The sequence below is a fragment of the Squalius cephalus genome (assembly GCF_949319135.1).
Source record: "Squalius cephalus genome assembly, chromosome: 4".
NCBI classification, from domain to species: Eukaryota; Metazoa; Chordata; class Actinopteri; order Cypriniformes; family Leuciscidae; genus Squalius; species Squalius cephalus.
In genome coordinates, this window is record NC_137125.1 from 35,734,611 (window position 1) to 35,759,359 (window position 24,749).

General features: G+C 40.4%; 1 protein-coding gene across 3 annotated transcripts; it reads left to right on the forward strand.

Moving 5' to 3' along the window:
- Positions 1 to 5,006: 5,006 nt before the first annotated feature.
- slco1e1 (solute carrier organic anion transporter family, member 1E1) lies at positions 5,007 to 24,477 on the forward strand. 3 transcript variants are annotated; one of them, XM_079868537.1, is made up of 18 exons: positions 5,927 to 5,980; positions 6,049 to 6,166; positions 6,302 to 6,382; positions 7,840 to 7,902; positions 11,692 to 11,800; positions 11,962 to 12,103; positions 13,008 to 13,140; positions 13,257 to 13,384; positions 13,976 to 14,122; positions 14,813 to 14,911; positions 14,985 to 15,215; positions 15,450 to 15,614; positions 16,515 to 16,710; positions 17,272 to 17,437; positions 17,583 to 17,767; positions 22,328 to 22,392; positions 22,557 to 22,674; positions 22,864 to 24,477. In XM_079868537.1, the coding sequence occupies exons 5-18, from the start codon at positions 11,696 to 11,698 to the stop codon at positions 23,090 to 23,092; spliced, it is 2,109 nt and encodes a 702-aa protein (XP_079724663.1). In that variant the 5' UTR covers positions 5,927 to 5,980; positions 6,049 to 6,166; positions 6,302 to 6,382; positions 7,840 to 7,902; positions 11,692 to 11,695; the 3' UTR covers positions 23,093 to 24,477. The 3 variants fall into 3 exon arrangements, with proteins under 3 accessions (XP_079724664.1, XP_079724663.1, XP_079724662.1); XM_079868536.1 differs by lacking the exon at positions 7,840 to 7,902; XM_079868538.1 differs by lacking the exon at positions 7,840 to 7,902 and having other exon boundaries at positions 5,007 to 6,122.
- Positions 24,478 to 24,749: the final 272 nt, after the last annotated feature.

Below are 24,749 nucleotides of genomic sequence, written 5' to 3' on the forward strand. Positions count from 1 at the left end.
GTTTACTGCGTGTTACTTTTCAGTGTTGCAAAGTAATTTAATTCCAATTAAACTTTTATCTGACTCCATTTTATTACGACCTCGAATTTAGGTTAGAATGCCAATTGGTTATTGGTCATTTATATAATAGTTTAGCAACACTTTTGATTATTTTATTCAACTCTTTACTTTGTATTTTACCCGGTCATTAAGAATATACAGTGAGGAAAATAAGTATTTGAACACCCTGCTATTTTGCAAGTTCTCCCACTTAGAAATCATGGAGGGGTCTGAAATTGTCATCGTAGGTGCATGTCCACTGTGAGAGACATAATCTAAAAAAAAAAAATCCAGAAATCACAATGTATGATTTTTTATGACGTACATGATGCTACCACCCCTATGCTTCACAGTAGGGATGGTGTTCTTGGGATGGTACTCATCATTCTTCTTCCTCCAAACACGTTTAGTGGAATTATGACCAAAAAGTTCTATTTTGGTCTCATCTGACCACATGACTTTCTCCCATGACTCCTCTGGATCATCCAAATGGTCATTGGCAAACTTAAGACAGGCCTTGACATGTGCTGGTTTAAGCAGGGGAACCTTCCGTGCCATGCATGATTTCAAACCATGACGTCTTAGTGTATTACCAACAGTAACCTTGGAAATGGTGGTCCCAGCTCTTTTCAGGTCATTGACCAGCTCCTTCCGTGTAGTTCTGGGCTGATTTCTCACCTTTCTTAGGATCATTGAGACCCCACGAGGTGAGATCTTGCATTGAGCCCCAGTCCGAGGGAGATTGACAGTCATGTTTAGCTTCTTCCATTTTCTAATGATTTCTCCAACAGTGGACCTTTTTTCACCAAGCTGCTTGGCAATTTCCCCGTAGCCCTTTCCAGCCTTGTGGAGGTGTACAATTTTGTCTCTAGTGTCTTTGGACAGCTCTTTGGTCTTGGCCATGTTAGTAGTTGGATTCTTACTGATTGTATGGGGTGGACAGGTGTCCTTATGCAGCTAACGACCTCAAACAGGTGCATCTAATTTAGGATAATAAATGGAGTGGAGGTGGACATTATAAAGGCAGACTAACAGGTCTTTGAGGGTCAGAATTCTAGCTGATAGACAGGTGTTCAAATACTTATTTGCAGCTGTATCATACAAATAAATAGTTTAAAAATCATATATTGTGATTTCTGGATTTTTTTTTTTTTGATTATGTCTCTCACAGTGGACATGCACCTACGATGACAATTTCAGACCCCTCCATGATTTCCAAGTGGGAGAACTTGCAAAATAGCAGGGTGTTCAAATACTTATTTTCCTCACTATATGTCACTTTGAGGTCCTCACGTCGGCCGTTTAACGTGGGTCTTACGATCACTAACTCGCCAGTTTTGGTCACTAAACAGAGGTAATTGGCTATTCGCGCTTACTCAATCAAATATATTTTTGTATAGCTCCCCATGGTCAGTATACACTTGAATTAAAGTAACGTTTTCTTCAGACAGAGGTCATGGCCACTACTACAGATATAAGCCGACCAATATTACTTTCTCTGACAGTAGCTTTGGTTTGGTCATGCCATGGTTTCCTACCTACACTTAACTAAAGTAACATTACATTAAACAGAGGTAAGACCGGTTGGTCGAGCAACATTTTGCTGTCCTAAACGGAAATTCCCTTTTTGTCTTTACAAAACCAGGTACACTTAGTGCCAAATATTAGCCGGAACTCTAAAATCAAAGTTGGTGTGCCCTATGCTCCACTCAAAACTGGAATCTAGTCTGTCACTAATCATACGAATCCATTTAATCTACTTGGGAAAATAATTTCAGAGTAAGTCACAATACTGCAAATCCAAATGTAACAATTTATTATGGCAGGTAAATGTATCATGCCAATTACATTGTCAGTTCAAAGATAATAAATACAAAACGTCTCGGGTTACTTGACTGTAACCCTGTTCCCTGAAAAAGCAGAATGAGATGCTGCGCTGATCAGCGTATTGGGAACGTCTTTAACGTGACCAGCTGTGAATATGTGTGCAACACGTCAATGAAATTGACCCGGAACTTTTATACCCTCGGGTGGTGATGTCACCGGAGCGCACGCGCACCGCAAGGCTATAAATAGATGAGCCACAGCAGCATCGACAGGATATTTTGTCTGAAGAGCAGTCCTGGGACAGCGCAGCGTCTCGTTCAGGGTTACAGTCAAGTAACCCGAGACGTTCCCTTTCAAAAGCTACAGTCGATGCTGCGCTGATCAGTGCATTGGGAACGAGAATACCCACGCCACCGTGCTTGGAGGTGTCTGGACCCCTTACGGTTGTGTAGTGTGTGCTCACAAGAACGCAAGAAGGTCTCAGGCATGAACTTGAGATATCGACTCAAGGACGTGTGGGCCCGGAGTGGCATGAACATCCAAACTGTAGAATCTTATGAATGTGTGCGGAGAGGACCAGCCTGCCGCATCACAAACATGCTGCAGGGGAGCATCCCCCACCAAGGCTTGGGAAGAGGTGACCCCCTAGTAGCCCTGATGCCTACTGGCGAAGCTTGACTGCGCCTCATAGGCAAGGGCAATAGCATCTCTCACCCATTGTGAAATTGTCTGTTTTGTGGCGGCCGCCTCTGTTACGGCCTCCATGACAAACAAATAGTTGCTCTGACTTACACCACTGGCTAGTGCGGTGGACGTAGGTCTCAGGAGACTACGGACTGGAAAGTCTGTGAAGTCTCTCCTGACCCACCGTTGTGAACGGCAGAGGGCAGAAGGCCTCAAGAGTGACCGGATATAAGGTCAAGAAGAGGACCTTAAGGTAGTCAGAATGAGGATGCAAGATTATTTTTAAAGAAGTGATAGCCATAAAAAAAAAAAAACATCTTAAAAGTCAGAAGTTTATCAGACGCTGACCCTAGAGGTTCAAAGGGGGTCTCAACCAGACCCTCCAGGACTATAGCTAAGTCTCATGAAGGGATCTTGGTTTTAACAGGAGGCCTCAGCCACCAGGCTACATTAACGAAGCGGGCAAGCAGAGGATGTTTCTCAAGTGGCACCCTGTCAATCAAGGCATGGCAAGAAGATAAAGCAGCCACATAAACCCTGAGAGTGACATGTGGCTGCTGATATATTTTTTTCTTTGCAGGAAGTCCAGAACTGAAGCAATCTGGCAGTTAACTGGATCTGCATCACGTGCAGTGCACCACCTTTCAAAGACACCCCATTTATTGGCATAACATCCTCTAGTGGAGGGAGCCTTAGCACTGAGAATGGTCTCTATGATATCAGCTGAAAACCCAGTTTCCCTCAGTTGGTACCCTTCCGCGGCCAAGCATGAAGGTTCCACAACTCGGGCTGGGGATATTGTCCCCTGCATTTGGGACTGAAGTTCCCTCCGGTTCGGTATCGCCAAATGCAAGCCGCCGAGGAAAGATATTATTCCCGAGAACCAAACTCTGTTCAGCCAACAAGGCGCTATCAGTAAGAGGCAAGGACCCTTGATGACAAACCTTGGCCAGGACTCGAGGCAATTGATGTGCCAATCAAGATGATTCCTCCCCAGATCCCTTAGGCTGGACGACCACTTAAGACTGCTACCCAGCCCAACAGGGAGGCATCTGTTGTTAGCATTCTGCGATGGCAAGACACACATAGAGTGGGACCCAAGGCAAGGAACCGCCAACAGGGCTTGCTGCTGCAGAGCAAGTACCAAGACTTGCTACTGCCAAAACATCCACATACATTGCTGTAAGCATGTAAAACATGCTACTGCTGCTGCACATGTAACATACATGAATTAACCCCCTGGCAGATCTACACAGGTGGAGCTGGGGGAGGTGGAAGGTATCTGAAAGGGTGCTGCAGACTAGCTACCAGCAACACTACCGGTATTTGTTTGAATGTTGAGCCGAAGCTCATTGGCCGCTGAAGCAACAACAACCAATCAGCTATGTAGAAAATGACGTGATCGCTACCAAATTAGTTTAAGACCTTTCAGCCTGCATCATCTAGAGTTTCATGCCAGAACTAGGTAATTTTATACATATGTTCTCATATCCATATATTTGGTTCTAATGTAACAAGTAATAATCTTAAGGTTTACAGGGTTTTACACGATTATTTGGTTCATTTGTAGTGTGGGTTTGGTGATGTAATAAAAACAAACATTGTCACTTGTGTACCTTACTGCTTCTCACCGCTGCTTCCTGATAGTTTAAGAGGACAAGTACTCAGACTCACCCCCTGTAGTTTCAAAGAATAGTACAACGGCGAGCTCATCAAGTGTAAACACCTCGTCTGTTTTGGCAGGTGTGCGCACAGTAAGCAGAGACTCGCGGTGCGGAACCAGGCGAAAGTATAAACAAGGCTGTAATATTAATGCGCAACCAAACCGTGTATGTGTGCTGTCGACACACTGATTGCACATTGTATTTATACACATTTCAGTGCATTTACATTGTTTCCACACACATTCAGGATAATGATTTGTCATGTGTTTGTTGCTGTAATTCTGAATAGATCTGTGTATTGCAGTAGGTATGCAGTCAGATCAAGATGGTTGACTTAGGGTTTTTTTTGGCATCAAGAAACCTCCATGTGGTTCTGCTCAGTATTGCAACTGGACTTGTCTAAAATGTAAACAAGCTCTTTGCTGTTGCACTTTACATATACTATACACTGTGAATTCTGAAAGGTTTTTTTTTTTTTTTTCTGTAATGTGTTTTTATGGGTGCTTTGGTGTGCATACATTTATGAATTATATAGACTTCTTATATCATTTGGTTATTAAAGTGTACTTTTTTTGGAAAGACATCTAATTTTATAAATAAATTAAAATTAAATTAAATAGTAAAATATTAAATAAAAATATATTAAAATAAAGAAAAATATTACCTTTTATTTGGTTTAATTTGATGTACTAAAATAACTAACAAATTCAAAATATTAATAAAAACTCTAATAGAATCTCAATGACATTAAAATAACACTGATGCTACTATTGTTTAAAGCTGTCTTCACACGCTATCAGAATTATTGTAAACACGAGTTACCCGGTTAAAATTTGGAAATGAACGCCCTCTCAAGTTTTATTTACCACTGGGAAGTTTGGGGATAATTTTGATACCCAAGTAAGTTCCTGAGATGGGCAGGTCACAAACTTTAAACATGGAGGAAGGAAGAACGATTGCTGATGTGACTGGTACACTTAGTTTTACCACAACCGCTACATCATCTTGTCTTGTCGTTAATGTTGTGCATATTTACAATACATATGATTAATCATTTGAAGTGTATTAAAATAGCCATTTGACTGAAATTCCAGAATTCCAAGCTGACTACCATGATGAATGTATATGGTTGTCAATAAATGGGACACAAAATATAATTTTGGCTAATTTTGAATAAGATTTTCCCAATTAGGCAAGAATTAACCTGGTGTCCTCCATGGTTCCTGTTCCTGAATGTGATGAGCTCGTAATCACGACTTCAGAAGTGGGAAGTAGGAAATTTCTGATAGCACGTGAAGGCAACATAATAGCACATTTCCCTGGCTCCAGCTCAACTGCAGCAGGGCCACGGCCTGACCACACTCAGTGGGGTTTAGCCAACCTGCTGGTTTAAACCATTCTTAAAAACTTTTTAAGGAAGACACAAAATTAATTCTCTTAATTTATGCCAAATCCTGAATTGATCCAGATGAAAATCTAAAGCAGCTAACAACTAAAATGAATCTTCCACTGGTGTCCCCTATTTAAATAAAATATCTTAAAAAAGGCTGTAAAATATCAGGTTCTGAGTTTTTCTTGGAGCAAAACCACTCTCTTTTAGCAGCATGTGTTGAGCTGTTGGTGTCTCTTGAGCTGGCACGTTGTTGGAATAGAAATGTGCTGAGCTTTTGTGTGGATGAGCTTTGAGAAGAAACCACAGGCTTTTGCAGAGACCCAGAAACACGTCTTCTCTCCAAGAGGGAGGATATTCCCTGTGCCCATGTCAGGTACAGCACACTTTGGCACATGATTTGTTTCTCTCTGTCCCTTTGAACTTTAATTTTCTCTGCCTTAGATGAATGGCTGGTTGAAGGGTTTCTGACTGGGAGGGGAGATTTAAACCGAACTAATTCTGAGAGGATTATCTGAGTAAGTCATACAAACACAGTAAAAGGCTTTCTCTGTTTCACGAGGTTGGCTTTTCCTTGTTTCTTTTTTTATTCATATATATTTATTATTATTATTTTTAGTAGTAGAAGTAATAGTAATAGTGGTAGTATTTGTATTTAAAATGTTTGTATTTGTCTTCCCCTTCAACTATTCTGAAGATGGAGCAACAGAACAGAAGCTAACATTTGCCTGCTGCAAAGATTGTAATATTTCAGTCTTTCTGAAAGTTTAAATATAAGGTGAGTTATGATTTTTTTAAATTCCTTTTACATTTGAATGAAGTTTCAACTGTTTTGAAATTTGAGACAATGGCCATTAAACTTGGATTTGACTAGAAGCTTCTTGTTATAGAGGAATTCCTTTTCATGTACATGGTGATATTTGAATCTTATTAAATGTTCAGATTAATGTGCAAATAATTTAGGAAATTAGGTAAAGGCTAGTAAGTAATTCCTCAGAATCTTAACTCCTACACATTTCTTTCTTAAAATAAGCCTTTAATTGCTCACTGTATTAGCTAGCAATGCACTAATGTATCGTCCTATCATATAGTGTAGGCCAAAAATTAGGCATTGGCCAATTATTTTAAAGAGCAGGGCCAATTATGCCCAATAGGGGGCAGAAAAAAATGCATCAATAATAAAGTAACAAACTCATGCTGAATAAAATGTCTCTGGAAAAATTACAGCAGAGTTGTGATTTGTTTATGACATTTTCTAATTAAAATTAAATGGTAAGCACTATAAATGTAAAAGAAATAATTACAAATATATATTTATTTATTTATTTATTTTGATGTTGTGTAATTAATTCTCAGTGATTCATAAAGCAGAAATGATCAGTATCAGCTGATGTTGTTTGATATTTGGACAATAATCAGCATTGGCACATACAATTAGTGCATATCTAATACTAATAGAGTTCAATTTTTAAATTTCTCACCAGACTGCCAAAAACATGTCTGTCACAATATCACCATATGGACTCAGTTTGCACCATTTCCCATCACTAAATGTCAATATAGTTATTTGATTCATTATCACAATCAGCTGTGTAACCTGTTATCACCTTGTTTGTCTGTGTACTTCATTCCTGTGAAAATTCTGTCAGTAATCACTCACCCTCATGTTGTTCCAACCCTGTAAGACTTTTGTTCATCTTCGGAACACAAATTAAGATATTTTTGATTAAATCTGAGAGCTGGATCACTCCTCAATAGGCTTCTATGGGATCAAAACTTGCCGGCCCAGTAAAGTTAGTAAAGACATTGTTAAAATAGTCCAAGTGACTACAGTGGCTCAACGATAAGTTTATCAAGCAACGAGAATACTTTTTGTGCGCAAAAAACAAAAACAAACAACGACTTTATTAAACTATTCATTTTCTTCTGTGTGGGCCTCTGAGTGAATTCACATAGTGTAACAGCGCAGCGCTTCTGTGTTGTACGTCACCACCGAAGTTCCGAAGATGAACGAAAGTCTTACGGGTTGGAACAACATGAGGGTGAGTAATTACTGACAGAATTTACATTTTTGGGTGAACTAACCCTTTCAGTTCACATTTGTCCAGTCTTGTCTATACACGTGAATGTGCGTCAGCAGAACGTCAACATGCGGTTGTGTGTACCTGCTTGTAATCTTGTCGATTTACCCTGTGGATATTATTAAATATTTGAACCTTTCATCTTCGTCTTCAGGCCTTTGTATGCAGCAAAGCCGTGAAAGAAGCTGGACCCAAAAGTGTTAATATAGAGATTACGGTGTGTTTTTGTTTTGTTTTGTGTCAGTGTTTTCGTGTTTATTTTTCCCGTCATCATGGACTCTCCCTCGTTCCTGTTATTGTGCCTTGAGCAGGGAAATCACTCCCTCGAGGCACATGTGACAGAATTCCTCGACCTAGCACATCAGTCAAGTTTCCCGGACAACTGCCTTTGTTCATTCTTCTTTGTACAACTTCTTTCATCGACTAAGGCACAGTTGTCCAGGGAAGGACTTTGAGGGAAAGAGAAAATTAAAGTGACGTGATATTTAGCCACTCGGAATTTGTGCACTGCAGTTCACCCATCCAAGTGCACACGCACAGCAGTTGAGTATTGAACACACATCTGGAGCAGTGGGCAGCCATTATTGCTGCAGCACCTGAGGAGCGATTGGTGGTTAGTTGTCTTGCTCAAGGGCACCTTAGTTGAGAGTAATAAGAGTGGAAGAGTGCGCTGTTCATTCACTCCCCCCACCTACCTTCCAGTACTGAGACGCGAACCCGCGACCTTCGGGTTACAAGTCTGACTCTACAAGTCCGAACATTAGACCACAACTGCCATTGTGCGGAGTGGGTGCTTGCATCATGTGGATCACCTTTCACTGTCGAACCCTACGACGACGACACCAGCCCCACTCCCATTGCCCAACCAGGAGCCATCGGATGGCAAGGAGTGGCAGCATGAGCCCACAGCAGACAGAGAGCCTGCCTCGACCACGATGCAGAAGCCAGCGATTAAAGGAACGGCTGAGCTAAACATCCCCCAGAGCTGGAGCTAGGCGCCTCGCGTGTCTGACCAGGTTTGCAAGCTGGCTGCATCATCTGAAGGAGTTTGTGAGGAGATAATGAATCTCCATCCATACTCCCTCCACAGAGAGTGCGTTTCTGGCCAGCACTATGAACAGTTATTTTGATTTTGGAGAGGAAGTATCCCTTCCCCTTTTAATCTCTCCCAAGCCTGTCTGTTCTATTTTGGACTCACTGGTCTGGCCCAGCCTCCCTCTCCCACCTCCTCTCCAGACTTTTGCCCAGAATGTTTTGTTTTTTGCCAGTTCATCTGTTCCTCCTTCTCCTGTCCCCAGCCACACCTGCTACCCAGCCCTCACTGTCTCCCATCAGCCCCTTAGTTCCTCATCAGCCTCCTCTCAGTGGCGTGGCCACACCTGGGGCCCGCTGTGAGCCAGCTTCCCCTATAGGCGTGGAGATCCCATGCCTCCACCTCCGGCCTCAGATCCCGGCGTGCCACCTTGGCCCATCTCCCTGACTCCTCCGCCTTCTCTCCTTCCTCCCTTGACTCCAACAGCAACCATTGAGCTCTCAGTTCTGCTGGACTCCCCCGGACCATTGGCTCTACCTAGCTCAGACATCGCGATCATTTCGCCACAGACTTGTGGGCAGTTCGCTTTTCTCAGTCCGTCCACCCCACGGCTCCATTTGGCTCTGCCCTCCCTCAAGCTATGCCTCAGCCCTCAGTCATTCCAGTTCCATCTCAGCCCTCCGGTACCTTGTTTCCATCCCGGGGGGTCGTCTCTGCAGCTCGTCATGGACTCAGGGACCTTCAGTGTCACTCCACTCCTTTGGCTCTCTGTCTGTCCACCTCCATCGGCTCTGTCACCTCCACTCATCCCCAGGGTGGCGTGGAGACCTTCAACACCATGGCTCCTCCATCCAGTAACGCCACCGTGTGACGCCTTCCTGGCTGTAGCCTGGAGCGCCATTCATGCTCAAGGCCATCACCTTGATTACACCACCACCGGCACCACCCTGGACCTCCATTCATTCCATCCCTCCCCCAGATTCCTGTCCTCCACTGAAACCTCCTCCATTCATCTGCTGGCACAAGGTCGCGCCTTTCCGGGAGGGGGCTTAATGTCACAATATCACATTGTTCCCATCACTAGATGTCACTATAGTTACTATTTGATTCATTATCAGATTCAGCTGTCACCTGTAATCATTACCCTTCAAATTGCGCAAACTGAAATTGTGAAATGAAAATACGCCAAATGGAAACAATTTCGCAAAAAATCCCATATATCGCAAAAAAAATTTACGCTCGCATGAGGTGGCAATTTTCAGGCAATTCTGAAAAGGAACATTTTGCAATGGAAACGGAAAAATGGAAAAATCGCATTTACAGATCCCTGGTGTACGGAAAAGTCATTCATTCTCTAAAGATGATGTGGTATGTTTTGACAAAACATGAGACAGAGTTCTTTATTAAACTCATAAAAGACAAAAAAAATTCTAAACAACAAAGAAATGCCACAATTTATCAAGACCTTAAAGCAGACAGTAGGAAGAAACACCTCATATGTGCCGCTCCCAAGTATAAGGGACTTTCCTTTCCATTATGCTTGAATAACACGCCTACATCTCCTTTGATTAAAAATAATGGCTAGTGCGGTTTGCTGGGATATACAGTGAACAAAATTATAAACGCAACACTTTTGTTTTTGCCCCCATTTTTCATGAGCTGAACTCAAAGATCTAAGACTTTTTCTATGTTCACAAAAGGCCTATTTCTCTCAAATATTGTTCACAAATCTGTTTAAATCTGTGTTAGTGAGCACTTCTCCTTTGCTGATATAATCCATCCACCTCACAGGTGTGGCATATCAAGATGCTGATTAGACAGCATGATTATTGCACAGGTGTGCCTTAGGCTGGCCACAATAAAAGGCCACTCTAAAATGTGCAGTTTTATCACACAGCACAATGCCACAGATGTTGCAAATTTTGAGAGAGCGTGCAATTGGCATGCTGACTGCAGGAATGTCCACCCGAGCTGTTGCCCATAAATCGAATGTTCATTTCTCTACCATAAGCCGTCTCCAAAGGCGTTTCTGAGAATTTGGCAGTACATCCAACCGGCCTCACAACCACACACCACGTGTAACCACACCAGACCAGGACCTCCACATCCAGCATCTTCACCTCCAAGATCGTCTGAAACCAGCCACCCGGACAGCTGCTGCAACAATCGGTTTGCATAACCGAAGAATTTCTGCACAAACTGTCAGAAAACGTTTCAGAGTAGCTCATCTACATGCTCGTCATCCTCATCAGGGTCTCAACCTGACTGCAGTTCGTCGTCGTAACCGACTGTGGACAAATGCTCACATTCGATGGCGTCACACTTTCACTGTACAGGGCAGATGGCAGACAGTGTGTATGGCATCGTGTGGGTGAGCGGTTTGCTGATGTCAACGTTGTGGATCGAGTGGCCCATGGTGGTGGTGGGGTTATGGTATGGGCAGGCGTATGTTATGGACAATCAACACAGGTGCACTTTATTGATGGCATTTTGAATACACAGAGATACCGTGACGAGATCCTGAGGCCCATTGTTGTGTCATTCATCCACGACCTCATGTTGGAGCATGATAATGCACGGCCCCATGTTGCAAGAATCTGTACACAATTCCTGGAAGCTGAAAACATCCCAGTTCTTGCATGACCAACACATTCACCGGACATGTCACTCATTGAGTATGTTTGGGATGCTCTGGATCGGCGTATAAACGACAGCGTGTTCCAGGTCCTGCCAATATCCAGCAACTTCGCACAGCCATTGAAGAGGAGTAGACCAACATTCCACAGGCCACAATCAACAACCTGATCAACTCGAATTCCAACTTCGCAACCTGTGAAGGAGATGTATTGCACTGCGTGAGGCAAATGGTGGTCACACCAGATACTGACTGTTTTTTTGTTTTTTTTTAAATGGGGCCAAAGACAAAAGTGTTGAAAATACTAAAATATATTTGTTTTATAATATCATGAACAGCAAAATGTCTGAGCCTACTGCAGAGGACAATGGAAAGCTGACCAGCCAACAAGACCTTTGCATTCCAGAAAAAGAGGCCCCAAAAGACTCCTGCTGCTCGAGTCTAAAGGTACTTGTACTTTACTTTGCTGAGTGTGGGTGTAAAACAAAAAATTGTGTATGTGGTAATTTGAATCAGCCTTAATTTGAATAAAGATAATTTAATTACTGTCTAGTATTTATCACAAGTGTGATAAATCAGTTCTCTTTCCATTGTAACTTTTCTTCAAGATTTTCATTGTGGCCCTCTCCTTCGCCTACTTCGCCAAAACTCTGTGTGGGACCTACATGAAAAGTGCTATCACTCAGATTGAGAGGAGATTTGACCTTTCCAGCTCTGCTGTGGGCTTCGTTGATGGAAGTTTTGAAATGGGTTTGTATAAGGATCTCACAATGGCTCAACAAAAAAATGGCCTATTAATTGCAAAAATCATAACTAGTGTAAATCAATAATAATAAAAAAAGGTTTAAGTATTTTAACATTTTATTTTGGAATGTTGTAAAACATTCTAGAAATCTGAATAGGGCTTTTTTCCCCCTACTGTGCCAGATATTGTCCAAACTACCAACATAGGCTCATTGGAAAACCAGGACTCTACCTACATTGTTTTTTAAATTTAAAACATTATATACTATGCTATAACCTCAAAACACTTTTACCATAGTGCATGATTTGTAAAGTAATACAAGTAATACGTTTGCATTACATAACCATCTGCATAGGTATAGCTTTTCTGATGTTGTAAACTCCAAGGCTCACCTGGTACAGCATTGCACTTCATGATAAAAGAGCTCAAAGACTCGTAAAAGCAAGCTAAAATGGCATAGTAGTTTCAGCAAATCTGTTTTTATCTTGCGATTGCTATATGTTGGGTCGATTTAAGGTATAGGGTTTAATGTAGGCCATACGTTGTTTTCAACACTTTTTAGCACCGTTAACTGGACATTTCATTTCCAAACTGCCAAGATACACATGACAACCAACGTAATAAAATGTTGTCAGTTTCATGTTCAGTTTCGGATAAAACTGAACATGCTTTAAGCGCCACTATGTGGGCATTTCACTATAAAATTGTCACAAAATGTGCAAGAAGCAACACAGTGTCATTTTTGCAATAATGTTGTCACAGGAAATTTTTTCACTGAGCCTGGGTTGCACAATACAACAGTGAATGGACCGTGGATTGTCCATTTCATGCTAACATAAGTGTGCTCATATGCTTTGTGTATTTTCATTTTCTTGATTAACTGGTTGTTCTCTGGATGCTTTTCTGCAGGTAACCTGCTCTTTCTGGCAGCGGTTAGTCATTTTGGAGCGAGACTGCACAGGCCACGGCTCATAGGAATGGGCTGTTTCCTCATGGCCATTGGCTCAGCTCTCACTGGACTGCCACACTTTTTCATGGGGCGGTAAATTCATTCATACATGTATATTATTTCTAAACACAGTTAGCTTAGTTTATCATTTCTTATAAAGTTTCTCATGTTTCTTTCTTTCTTTCTCCCTGCCGGCTATACTCCTACAGGTACAAGTATGACTCTGAAATGCAAGGCTCTTTAAACAAGACTGTCAGTATATCTCCTTGTCTGTATCCCATGGCTCCAAACAATTATTCAAATGCACACATCAAGCCTTCTAATAACATTGGAACAGGTAACTGCTTTACATTTACCCCATAGCCTGATATAGGTCCTGGTATATTTCAAGTGAACTGGTGTGACGTCTTTTCACATAAAATTAAATTAGTTTGGAGTTAGTTTCAGGAGTTTAAAACAGCTTTCCAAAGCGAAGTGACAGTCAAGTGACATGACTTGACTGGAGTGCCAGACGAGATTGTGCAAATATTTCCACATCGCTATATTAGACTCATATGATAAGCTCTCACCACTTTTGTTGTATACTTATTTTGTTATTTAGAGGAAAGCATGCAGCACATATTTACATATTCATCTAAATGCTACTTCCAGCAGCTGTGCATTTCCTGAAAAATAAATGCACACCTTAGAACAAGCATCAACCAATCAGAATCAAGCTTTCAACAGCCCCGTAGCATAAAGAAATAAGAACCCGTCTTAGGTTCCAGGATTTGAACAATTGTCAAACAGCTCACCACATTTTCTTCAAAAAATTTCAAGTTATACATTTCTTTCAAAAATCTGTTGAAACAGAGTTGACCATGATCACAAACACACACTGAAAGTTCTAAGTACTTCATGAACATGATTTCTACAATTTTAACCATAGACTGTGTGAAGGACCCTGGATCTAGTATGTGGATCTATGTGTTCTTGGGTAATGCGCTCAGAGGAATCGGAGAGACTCCAGTCACACCGCTCGGCATATCTTACATTGATGACTTTGCAAAAGCAGAAAACTCAGCATTTTACATTTGTAAGTAAAATTTGGAGATTTTATTTATTATTATTTTTACTAGAGGTCAGAAACTCTATTGTGTTACAGCATAGAAGTATAAATTACATTAGCACGGCAAAAATCTGGATTATGCTAGCCACATACATTTTATAGCTATCTCTGCATGCCAGCTATTGTGTTTGTGAGCTTTTAAACCCTTGTGAAAAATAATAGTGCCTAATTTAATTGAATGTGCACTTGTAGTGTACTTTAAATATTTAAGTATATTTACAAAAACTGCACTGAAATAAAAAGGCCACTTGTTGTAAGTGTACAGAAAGAGAGTACACTTTTATTAACACACTTAAATGCAATAATGTCAAATTGAAAGTTTTACTTTAAAGTAAATTTAAAAGATGTTTTAATATTTTGTTGTGCTGTAAAAAAGTATACTTTTCCATAAATGTAACCAAATTTAAAAGTCAAAAGAAGTAATTATTATGAATGTATAGTTCAGCTAACTACATTTATTATAAATTTAAACTATAATACATTTTCATTTAAATGCAATTAACATGCAAAAGTATCCGAAAACATTACATTTACTTCACACTTAAGTCTATATGCTAAAGTATACTTATTTTTCACAAGGGAAGAGCAAACTCAGCGCAATATTTATTTAATTTTTTTCTGGAAATGTTCAGTTAAAAACTCTGTTTTGATTTTTAGCATGTCTTCAGACCATTATGCTGCTGGGTCCCATGTTTGGATTCATACTGGGCTCTATGTGTGCCAGACTGTATGTGGATATTGGATTTGTCAGTGTTGGTAAGCATCTAGTTTAATTAGTGTCACCAGTGCATTCATATAGTTTCATTTGTGTTCCCTCATTCTCCTGCAGACAGCGTGACCATTACCCCACAGGATGCGCGCTGGGTTGGCGCTTGGTGGCTGGGCTTCTTCGTGTCATCTGCCATCTTATTACTTTCTGGTATTCCTTTTTGGTTCCTGCCCAGGTCTTTAACCAAACAAGGAGAGGAAGAGAAGGAAAACTCTACCATGGATCAGGGAAACAAAGAGCAACCTGTCCTCCCAAACACACACTCAATGAACCTGTCCGACATTGCAAAAGGCAACTTCCTTCCACCATTTTAATAAATGCAGTATTGTTTGAACTATTTGTTTTTCTATTCCTTTTCCCTTCTCTCTTTAAAACTGCTAAACATAGCAGTACTTCACCAGGAGTCACTCTAATTTGTAAGACAGGTACCTTTTAAACAGGTCTTAAAGATGATCACATGTTTTAACTGAAATTAAGCTAACATCTATGCAAATCTCAATCTGTATTCTATTTGTAAATGTTAAGGATTCTTGCCTTCCCTGAAAAGACTACTGTGTACTCCCGCATACTTCCTGTTGCTGTGTGGGACTGTTTTGAAGTTCAACTCTTTCATCGGACTGCTCACCTTCAAAGCCAAATACATGGAGCAACAGTTTGGCCAGTCTGCGTCCAGAGCAAACTTCCTTATTGGTGAGAAGTCTTTTCATGTATTTCAATGTAATATTTAGATTTAAAAACGTAGATTTATATTTAACAAAACATAAATTATATACCAAAATAAAATAATAATTATACAAATAGCTTTTTTAGGCAGAAAATACTAGTGTTTAGTGGCTAATCTGACTTTTTGCAACAATTATTTTACATGCAAACTTTTTACACTTTAGCATAGTTTTAAAAAGGAGTACTTATAACTTATATATACAAATATATATTACTTTAAAATCTGTTACAAGTTTTTTAACTGAATGTAATGTTTTTGAACAATTGTTAATTGCAAATCAATTTACATTTTTTTTATTGATATTAAATGCAATTAGCTGAACTTTAGAGTGCTTTTTGACTCACTTAAGTAGGACTTGAGTACATCTTCATATGTAATTTCATAATTACTTTTGTTGTCTTTGAAATATGATTAAAGCACTGTCAAATGTACTGACAAGCATTTATGGTAACCATTTCTTTTGAAACTTGTATGTCATGTGTTTAAATATATTTGTAATTACCCATTTGTAATGATAAACTTGCAGTTTAGTACATTTTATAATAAATTAACTTTAAATATACACTATTGAATAACACACTACAGTAAAAATCAAGTACTTTACATGTGCTTTAGTATGTTTGTCAACACATCAACATAGTATACTTCCTTAAAGCATGACAAAAGTATGTAATGTAATTTGAAGTAAAACTTTTAATAATTTTTTCGACTTCTCATATCTTTTGTCAAATTCAGTTACAGTATTTTGGTGCAAATTCATCTGCCACACTGAACCCAAGAAACCCAAGCATACAGCATAACTCACACACAGAGAAGTTTGTCAGGCTTGACATTAATTGAAACTAAAGACCTGTCATGTCCCGCAGGTGTCCTGATCCTGCCTGTGGTTGCCGTGGGAATATTTTTGGGTGGTTTGTTAATGAAAAGATACAAGTTGAGCGTTGTTGCAGGGGCTCAGCTCTCCTTCATCACCTCCTTCTCTGCCTTCCTTCTCCTCCTCCTCCATTTCGGCACAAAGTGTGACAATTTGCCTGTGGCGGGGCTCACTGTGTCCTACAATGGGTAAAAATATACCTCTGTAAGTCAGTGGTTCTCAAAATGTGTGGGGTGCGGAGGAATACACTCTCAAATCTAATTCACTTCCTCATGTTCAAATCTTTGACAATAGATGAAAACATTGCATACTCTCTTGAGTAGGTACTTATTTTAAATAAGCAATTACTTCACGACCACTAAAAAAGTATGTTCTATGTATTGTAGTATGAATCTGTGTAGTATGAATGTAATATGGACATTCTACATTCCTCATGTTCTCATTATCATGTAACCTACCAGCATCAGTTGTGTCGCTTCAATGCCATTCATAAATCATCTACTGTGGCCTCATGGGATAGTAAAGTGTCCATCATATGCGCACTTCAGAATCTCGCCGGACGAAGGTACTTTTTCTTTCTGACATACTTATTTTGTCACATACTGTTTTCAGCGATTTCGAATGCTGCCAATGGGTTGAAAACACAATTGAGAACCACTGTTATAAGTGAACATTGGCTCTCAGCCGGAATATATAGCCAATGTGTTTCAAATCTGGAAACAATCACCAATCTCAGAATTCCTCCCCAGGACTCCTGATACATCTAATGATGAGCGCTCCCTTATGTCTCAGTGTAACCAGAACTGTTCCTGCTCTACGTCTGAATGGGATCCTGTGTGCTCTGACAGTGGCATTACATACGTGTCGCCCTGTTTGGCAGGATGCACCGCCTCCACTGGACACGGCAAAAACACGGTATCTCTAGTATAATTGGATCTATTTTTCTTAAACTCTTTTCTAAATCCAAGGCACCAAAGGAGTATTGCAAGCCGTCGTTTACATACTGTAATTTGAACAAACATGGTATTTTTTTCTTCTCGTTTATGTTTGATATTCACAGGTTTTCCAGAACTGCAGCTGTGTCTTAACCCCCTCACCAGTAGAGGGCAGCAGATCTGTGTCTCTGGGCCAGTGTCCCCGTGGGCCAGCATGTACCCGGAGTTTCACCTCTTACATGGCTGTAACTGTCCTCAGCTCCTTCATTAGCTCTCTGGGAACTACTCCTGGATACATGATCATTATACGGTCAGTTACCACCAGGATAGAATTTAGTTATTGATCTCTGGTAAGGCAAGAATGTGGTAGAAAGAATGTGTTCTCGCTAGGACACATTTCTTGATACTTAAGGTCACTTTTTCAAATCTCTTCACAGTGAGGACAACAGCAGTTTATGTGGGCTAAACTATGGATCATTTATCATTGCTTTGGCACAAAATTAATTCAATGACGACATCTTTCAATTTACATGAATTATTTTCTCATTTAGACACAAACACCACCAAAACTCTACAAACCTACAGAATAATTTGCACTTTTACATACTCTTTTCAAAACTGTTTATCTTAAGTTCAAAACCTAACATAGTGCAAAAATGAATAAGACAGCAATTTTTTACATTTCTACAGTAATACCATATTGAAATATTTTTCCGAATCTAAAAACTTAAATACTATCAAAACAATTAGATGTAGCTGAACACAGGTGTTAGTCTTTCAATTTCATTACCATGTACAGTATACAAAAGGGGCAAACTTATGAATAATTTTGTACTACAATGTAAACATAGACCATGTAACGAACTGTAGTGAATTATAAACTATAGAGAGTGTCATTCTTGCTTTGTAAAGAAACTTCACAAAAGAAAACATTGCATAATGGTACCTGTTGTTAGTGTTTTTTAGGCTGTTGTTTTATGAGTGACAAACTTTGCTTTGGTGGATGGAAATCTTTGCCAGTGTTATGGAAGTGTCACAGGGTGACTAATGAGAAATGAGCGGCAGGTGTTGAAGGGGAGGAGTTAGAGCAATGATTGGAAGCATTCTCCCCAAACTGGATTATAAAAGGACATTCTCAGGGGAGGAAAGAGGGAGAGAGCGGGAGGGAGGTGAAGAAGCAAGATGGAGCTCTAACTGAGTGTTGATGATGGGAAGAATTGCTTTTGTCATAGAGGAGAATGTGAACTAGAAGAATGGTGTCTGTGGTACGCTTATTTCCCACACGGTTTGGAGATCTCAAAGTCAACTGTACGAAGGATCCCGGGGAAGATACGAGTGGAGGCTTAACTCACTGTGAGGTATTGTGGATTGCAATGTCTAGTGTGGAAATGAGCACGTGTGAAATGTTGAAGTGTTTGGATGCATGCACAAGTGTGGGAAATTATAAATTCTACTTCCACTCGTAATCTCATCTGTTGGCCTTGCCGATGTCAGGAGGTGTCAAGTGTTATTGATGACTTTTGTGTGTTGAGTGTACACTGCACAGGAACCAGTTCACTACTGCTGTTCAGAGATTCAGTCACCTTTCTGCTGTTTCGGTTCATTCAAAGAGGATTTGCTGTGTGTTCGCTTACCACTGCTGTCCAGAGATCCAGTCACCTCCCCGCCATTCTGGTTTATCCGACGAGGATTTGCTGTGTGTTTGCTTACCACTGCTGTCCAGAGATCCAGGCACCTCCCCGCCATTCTGGTTTATCCGAAGAGGATTTGCTGTGTGTTCGCTTACCACTGCTGTCCAGAGATCCAGGCACCTCCCCGCCATTCTGGTTTATCCGAAGAGGATTTGCTGTGTGTTCGCTTACCACTGCTGTCCAGAGATTCAGTCACCTCCCTGCTATACTGGTTTATCCGAAGAGGATTTGCTGTGTGACTACTTACTACTGCCTGTCTCGAAGAGGAGTTACTGTGTGACGATCTACTCCAATCCGTTTCGAGGAAGAGTCACGGTGCAGAGAGTCCTTTGCTGATGGCCTAGAGAGAAAAGAGTACGATAGTGACTCCCGGAGGCTTGGCTCTGAGTTTTAATTGCTTTTAATGTTCAATAAAACAAACTCGTTTGTTTTTTTATTGTTGACCTGACTCGTGGTGTCCTCTGGTGTAGCTCCTCGAGGTGGTACTTTTACTAAAGGTGGTCTGGTGCATACCCCTACCTGTGACATAACTTGGCGTAGTCGGCAGGATTCCACCTTGAGTTGAGCAGCCAGGGGCTCGCGATGGCGGACGAAGATCAGCCGATAGGCCGGCCTCCAGTTACACCTGTCTTTATGGGTGCTCCTTGGGCCCAGAAGTATGGGGGACCCGGACTGAAGTTGTGAGCTGTTACTGACCCTCTGATGTTCAGAGCTGGAGGAACCATCGAGCCGGTGAGCGAATGTGAAGTTATGAGCTGTTACTGACCCTCTGATATTCAGAGCTGGAGGAACCATTGAGCCGGTGAGCGAATGTGAAGCTATGAGCTGTTACTGACCCTCTGATATTCAGAGCTGGAAGAACCATTGAGCCGGTGAGCGAATGTGAAGCTATGAGCTGTTACTGACCCTCTGTTATTCAGAGCTGGAGGAACCATTGAGCCGGTGAGCGAATGTGTAAGCTATGAGCTGTTACAGACCCCCTGAAAGATACGGCGAATGGTCCGAAGCTCACCGGTCCTAGGGACTAGAACCGAATGGTGGGGGTGGGGGTGTCACAGGGTGACTAATGAGAAATGAGCAGCAGGTGTTGAAGGGGAGGAGTTAGAGCAATGATTGGAAGCATGCTCCCCAAACTGGATTATAAAAGGACATTCTCAGGGGAGGAAAGAGGGAGAGAGCGGGAGGGAGGTGAAGAAGCAAGATGGAGCTCTAACTGAGTGTTGATGATGGGGAGAATTGCTTTTGTCATAGAGGAGAATGTGAACTAGAAGAATGGTGTCTGTGGTACGCTTATTTCCCACACGGTTTGGAGATCTCAAAGTCAACTGTACGAAGGATCCCAGGGAAGATACGAGTGGAGGCTTAACTCACTGTGAGGTATTGTGGATTACAATGTCTAGTGTGGAAACGAGCACGTGTGAAATGTTGAAGTATTTGGATGCATGCACAAGTGTGGGAAATTATAAATTCTACTTCCACTTGTAATCTCATCTGTTGGCCTTGCCGATGTCAGGAGGTGTCAAGTGTTATTGATGACTTTTGTGTGTTGAGTGTACACTGCACAGGAACCAGTTCACAACTGCTGTTCAGAGATTCAGTCACCTTTCTGCTGTTTCGGTTCATTCGAAGAGAATTTGCTGTGTGATTGATTACCACTGTTGTCCAGAAATCCAGTTATCCCCCCGCCATTCTGGTTCATTCGAAGATGATTTGCTGTGTGTTCGCTTACCACTGCTGTCCAGAGATCCAGTCACCTCCCCGCCATTCTAGTTTATCTGAAGAGGATTTGCTGTGTGTTCGCTTACCACTGCTGTCCAGAGATCCAGTCACCTCCCCGCCATTCTAGTTTATCCGAAGAGGATTTGCTGTGTGTTCGCTTACCACTGCTGTCCAGATATCCAGTCACCTCCCCGCCATTCTAGTTTATCCGAAGAGGATTTGCTGTGTGTTCGCTTACCACTGCTGTCCAGAGATTCAGTCACCTCCCTGCTATTCTAGTTTATCCGAAGAGGATTTGCTGTGTGAATACTTACTACTGCCTGTCTCGAAGAGGAGTTACTGTGTGACGATCTACTCCAATTCGTTTCGAGGAAGAGTCCCGGTGCAGAAAGTCCTTTGCTGCTGGCCTAGAGAGAAAAGAAGAGAGTACGTTAGTGACTCCCGGAGGCTTGGCTCTGAGATTTAATTGCTTTTAATGTTCAATAAAACAAACTCGTTTGTTTTTATCTTGTTGTCCTGACTTGTGGTGTCCTCTGGTGTAGCTCCTCGAGGTGGTACTTTTACTAAAGGTGGTCTGGTGCATACCCCTACCTGTGACAGAAGTATGAGTTGATTTGAGACATGAATAAAGTGTTTTGGTAGTTCTAGTGATTTGAACTGCTGTGCAAAGCTGAAATGTGGTTAGGAGAACTGTGTGAAGAGTTTTGAAAAAGTGACCAAAGGATTGAGAAATGTGTCCTAGCTATTGTAAAAAAAAAAAAAAACTATAATAATAATAAACTTGTAAAATATAATAAATACATATAGGCTTGGTTTCACAGACAGGACTTAGATTATGCCAGGATTAGGCTCTACTTTAATTAGGAAATCTAAGTAGCTTTTATAAAAGTGCCTTAGACAATATTACTGATGTTTATCTTGAGACAAAACAATGGCAGTGACATATTTTAAGATCTGTCAGTTGCTTATACAAGTTGTTTTCAGTTAAAACAGCTCAAACATGTGTTTTAGTCAGGGACTAGGCTTGAACCTTGTCTGTGAAACCTGTGGATTGTATTTAATATTTATTAAATATTTATAAATATTAAGTGTGTGTGCGTGTGAAACAATATTTAAGTATATATTAGATATTTGGACCTTTATAATTTTAAGTTACGATTCTCACTATTAATTAGTTGCTTATTAGTATGCATATTACTAGTACATTGGCTGTTTATTAGTACATATAATAAAGCACATATTAATGCCTTAATCTGCATGACCATATTCTACATCCCTTAATCCATTCCTACATTACAACTACCTTACTAACTATTAATAAACAGTAAATTAGTAGTTTATTGAGGCAAAAGTTGTACTTAATAGTGAATGTGTTCCCAAAACTAAAGTGTTACAGATTAAATGTACATAAAATTCCATCCCTGTATGTTATGTATTTACTGTATATAATGTGTTTTTAGATGCATTAGCCCTGAGCTGAAGTCACTGGCATTGGGTATTCAAACTCTTGTGATGCGAACTCTAGGTACAATTAATATTAAGTTCATTGCTATTCAGTGTTACTTTTGCTATTAAGGCGAGAAATCATACATGTATACACACTTATAAGCTAGGCAATATTGTACTGTATTTTTTTAATGCATTTTATGGTTTGTGCAAACTGCATTAATGTCTAATATTTTTCTGGAGGTGGTATTCCTGCTCCGGTATATTTTGGAGCTCTCATTGACTCAACGTGTTTAAAATGGGGAATGAAGAAGTGCGGGGGGCGAGGAGCCTGTCGTATGTACGACTCAGATATGTACAGGTGTGTATTTGTGTATGTAATTATATGCCATTGTCTTTATTACTATAAAATATGGGAAAAAGCATATGATGCTTATAATGTCTTTAAATGCCCATTTAGATATATTGGATATTTACTAAACAAAGTCCTAAAGCTCACATTTGGAAAACCTTGGATGTCTGTGCAAAAACCTTGGTTTTGTGTTTTCAGAGTAATCTTCTTGAGCCTGACCACATGTTTAAGAGGATGCTCCTACTTCTTCATCATTGCTGTCATCGTGCTGCTGCGGAAGCAGTTTAGTAAAGAAGAGGTCAAAGCATTACAGCAAACAGCCAGCAAACAACATGAAATTGAACTTCAGGCCCCAGAGAAGCGCCACCATGATGGATCTAAAACTGATACCACAGAAAAAACAGAAGCAACCAATACTGAAGGCTAGCGATGAGCACCGCAACATTGCTATGTAACTCTTTCAGGGAATTCAGGAGACGTTGCTGTGACGGTAATGGGTGGAGAACTACTAATAAATTCAGTGACCAGAACCGCAGGCCATATGGAAAACAATGTCACTCTTCCATAACACTGTACTATATGTTTTATGATCCAAAGTGTGTCTCTCTATTTGAAAAAATAAATCTCCATTCTTTAATGGCTCCATACATTATTTAACATAATATTTTTTTTTTTTCTTGGAATGGTACAGTTATAAGTAAATGTGGCAACAAATGTAATTGCTGAAATAATACCTAATTTTAAGCAGTTTCCTCAAACATTCTGCCAATCTCCCGTTTGTCGGAAAACAAGTTGCCCCGACCTGACCCTTTCTGATTTCTGACCCTTAAGTTGGTTCTGTTGTTGGTTAGGGCCAACTCCACCAGTAGTGTAGCCTCTTCTAAGGCGCTATCTAAGGGTGCGTCTTTATATGCTGTTTATATGGCTTCCCCGCACATTCTTTAGGTCTTGTGGATTTGAATTCGATCCCAGGCCCTTCTGGGTTGATTTATTCATTTGCTCACATTACTTGTGCTAAACTTGCCATTTCACAGTTTTGTTAGCCAGGCATGTTGTACTGTAGGTATGCAGTTCATCTTAGCATCAGCTCATGATGCAGCGTTGAGTTACCTATGAAAGGGAACATCTCAGTTATGCATATAACCCTGGTTCCCCGAGCTGCCCTTTTATGGTATTGGTGACGGAACACAAAAGGTCATCTGACTTCATCAACTGGCAATAGAATTGGTTTTAGTGCAAGTTAGTGTTTAATAAAAAAAACACACGGAATATCGGATAGCTGACATTTTATTTTAATTATATCATATAATGGAATACAGTTGTAATGTAGATGTAAAATGTTCATATCACATGTTATTGAATGTACAGGACCAGGATTGGGAACTGCCTTCCTGTTCCAATAAAGAATGAAGATTGTCAATTATTTTCCTTTGCTGAAGTTGGCAACCATAGACTTCATAGTTCCTTTGTCAATTAGTAAGTCATGAAATGGCCAAAAAGTACCTACTAATGACTAACTGGTACATTGAGTATAGGTCTGACAGGGCACTGGGTTTGCCAGTATCTGAAAAACTGTTGAAGCATTGCAAACCTGTTGCAACCTGCAATTATTTGTAAGAAAGTGAGTGGTTGGTGTCATTGCGTGTTTTTGATGCTGTTAATGGCTCATCTTGCTTTAATTAATTATTACTTTTATATCTATCTAAAGTTCATTTTCTCTCTGTAAATATATGGTGTTTTAAATGTTTTGCCATAAAAATACTATAAAATAAAATACAAGAATAATGTCTAAATTAAAGTCATACTTAGTTTTTCCTTTGTGTTTTTCGCGTGCAGACGAAAACGTTGTCAAAACAATCCCCATTCACACAGATCCACGAAAACGATTAGTAATGCTGTATTATTCATGCCATGCCTGTAGTTGGCGATGTCCCTTTGTAAAGAAACACTATGCTCCTATAGATAGAACATGTATTACGCATGTGCATGATGTCAATGTTTTCAAAAGTTTGCATTTTCAGACCCCCAAAGTGCCAATGTTGTGTAAATGAACGGCCAAAACGTATAAAAAGTTTTCTATTTTT

Coding starts and splice junctions, on each gene's coding strand:
- slco1e1 (XM_079868538.1), top strand. CDS start 11,696: ATGTCTGAGCCTACTGCAGAGGACAATGGAAAGCTGACCAGCCAACAA. Junction 13,385..13,975: donor TTCTAATAACATTGGAACAG/GTAACTGCTTTA, acceptor TTTTAACCATAG/ACTGTGTGAAGGACCCTGGA. Junction 15,615..16,514: donor CAGAGCAAACTTCCTTATTG/GTGAGAAGTCTT, acceptor CATGTCCCGCAG/GTGTCCTGATCCTGCCTGTG.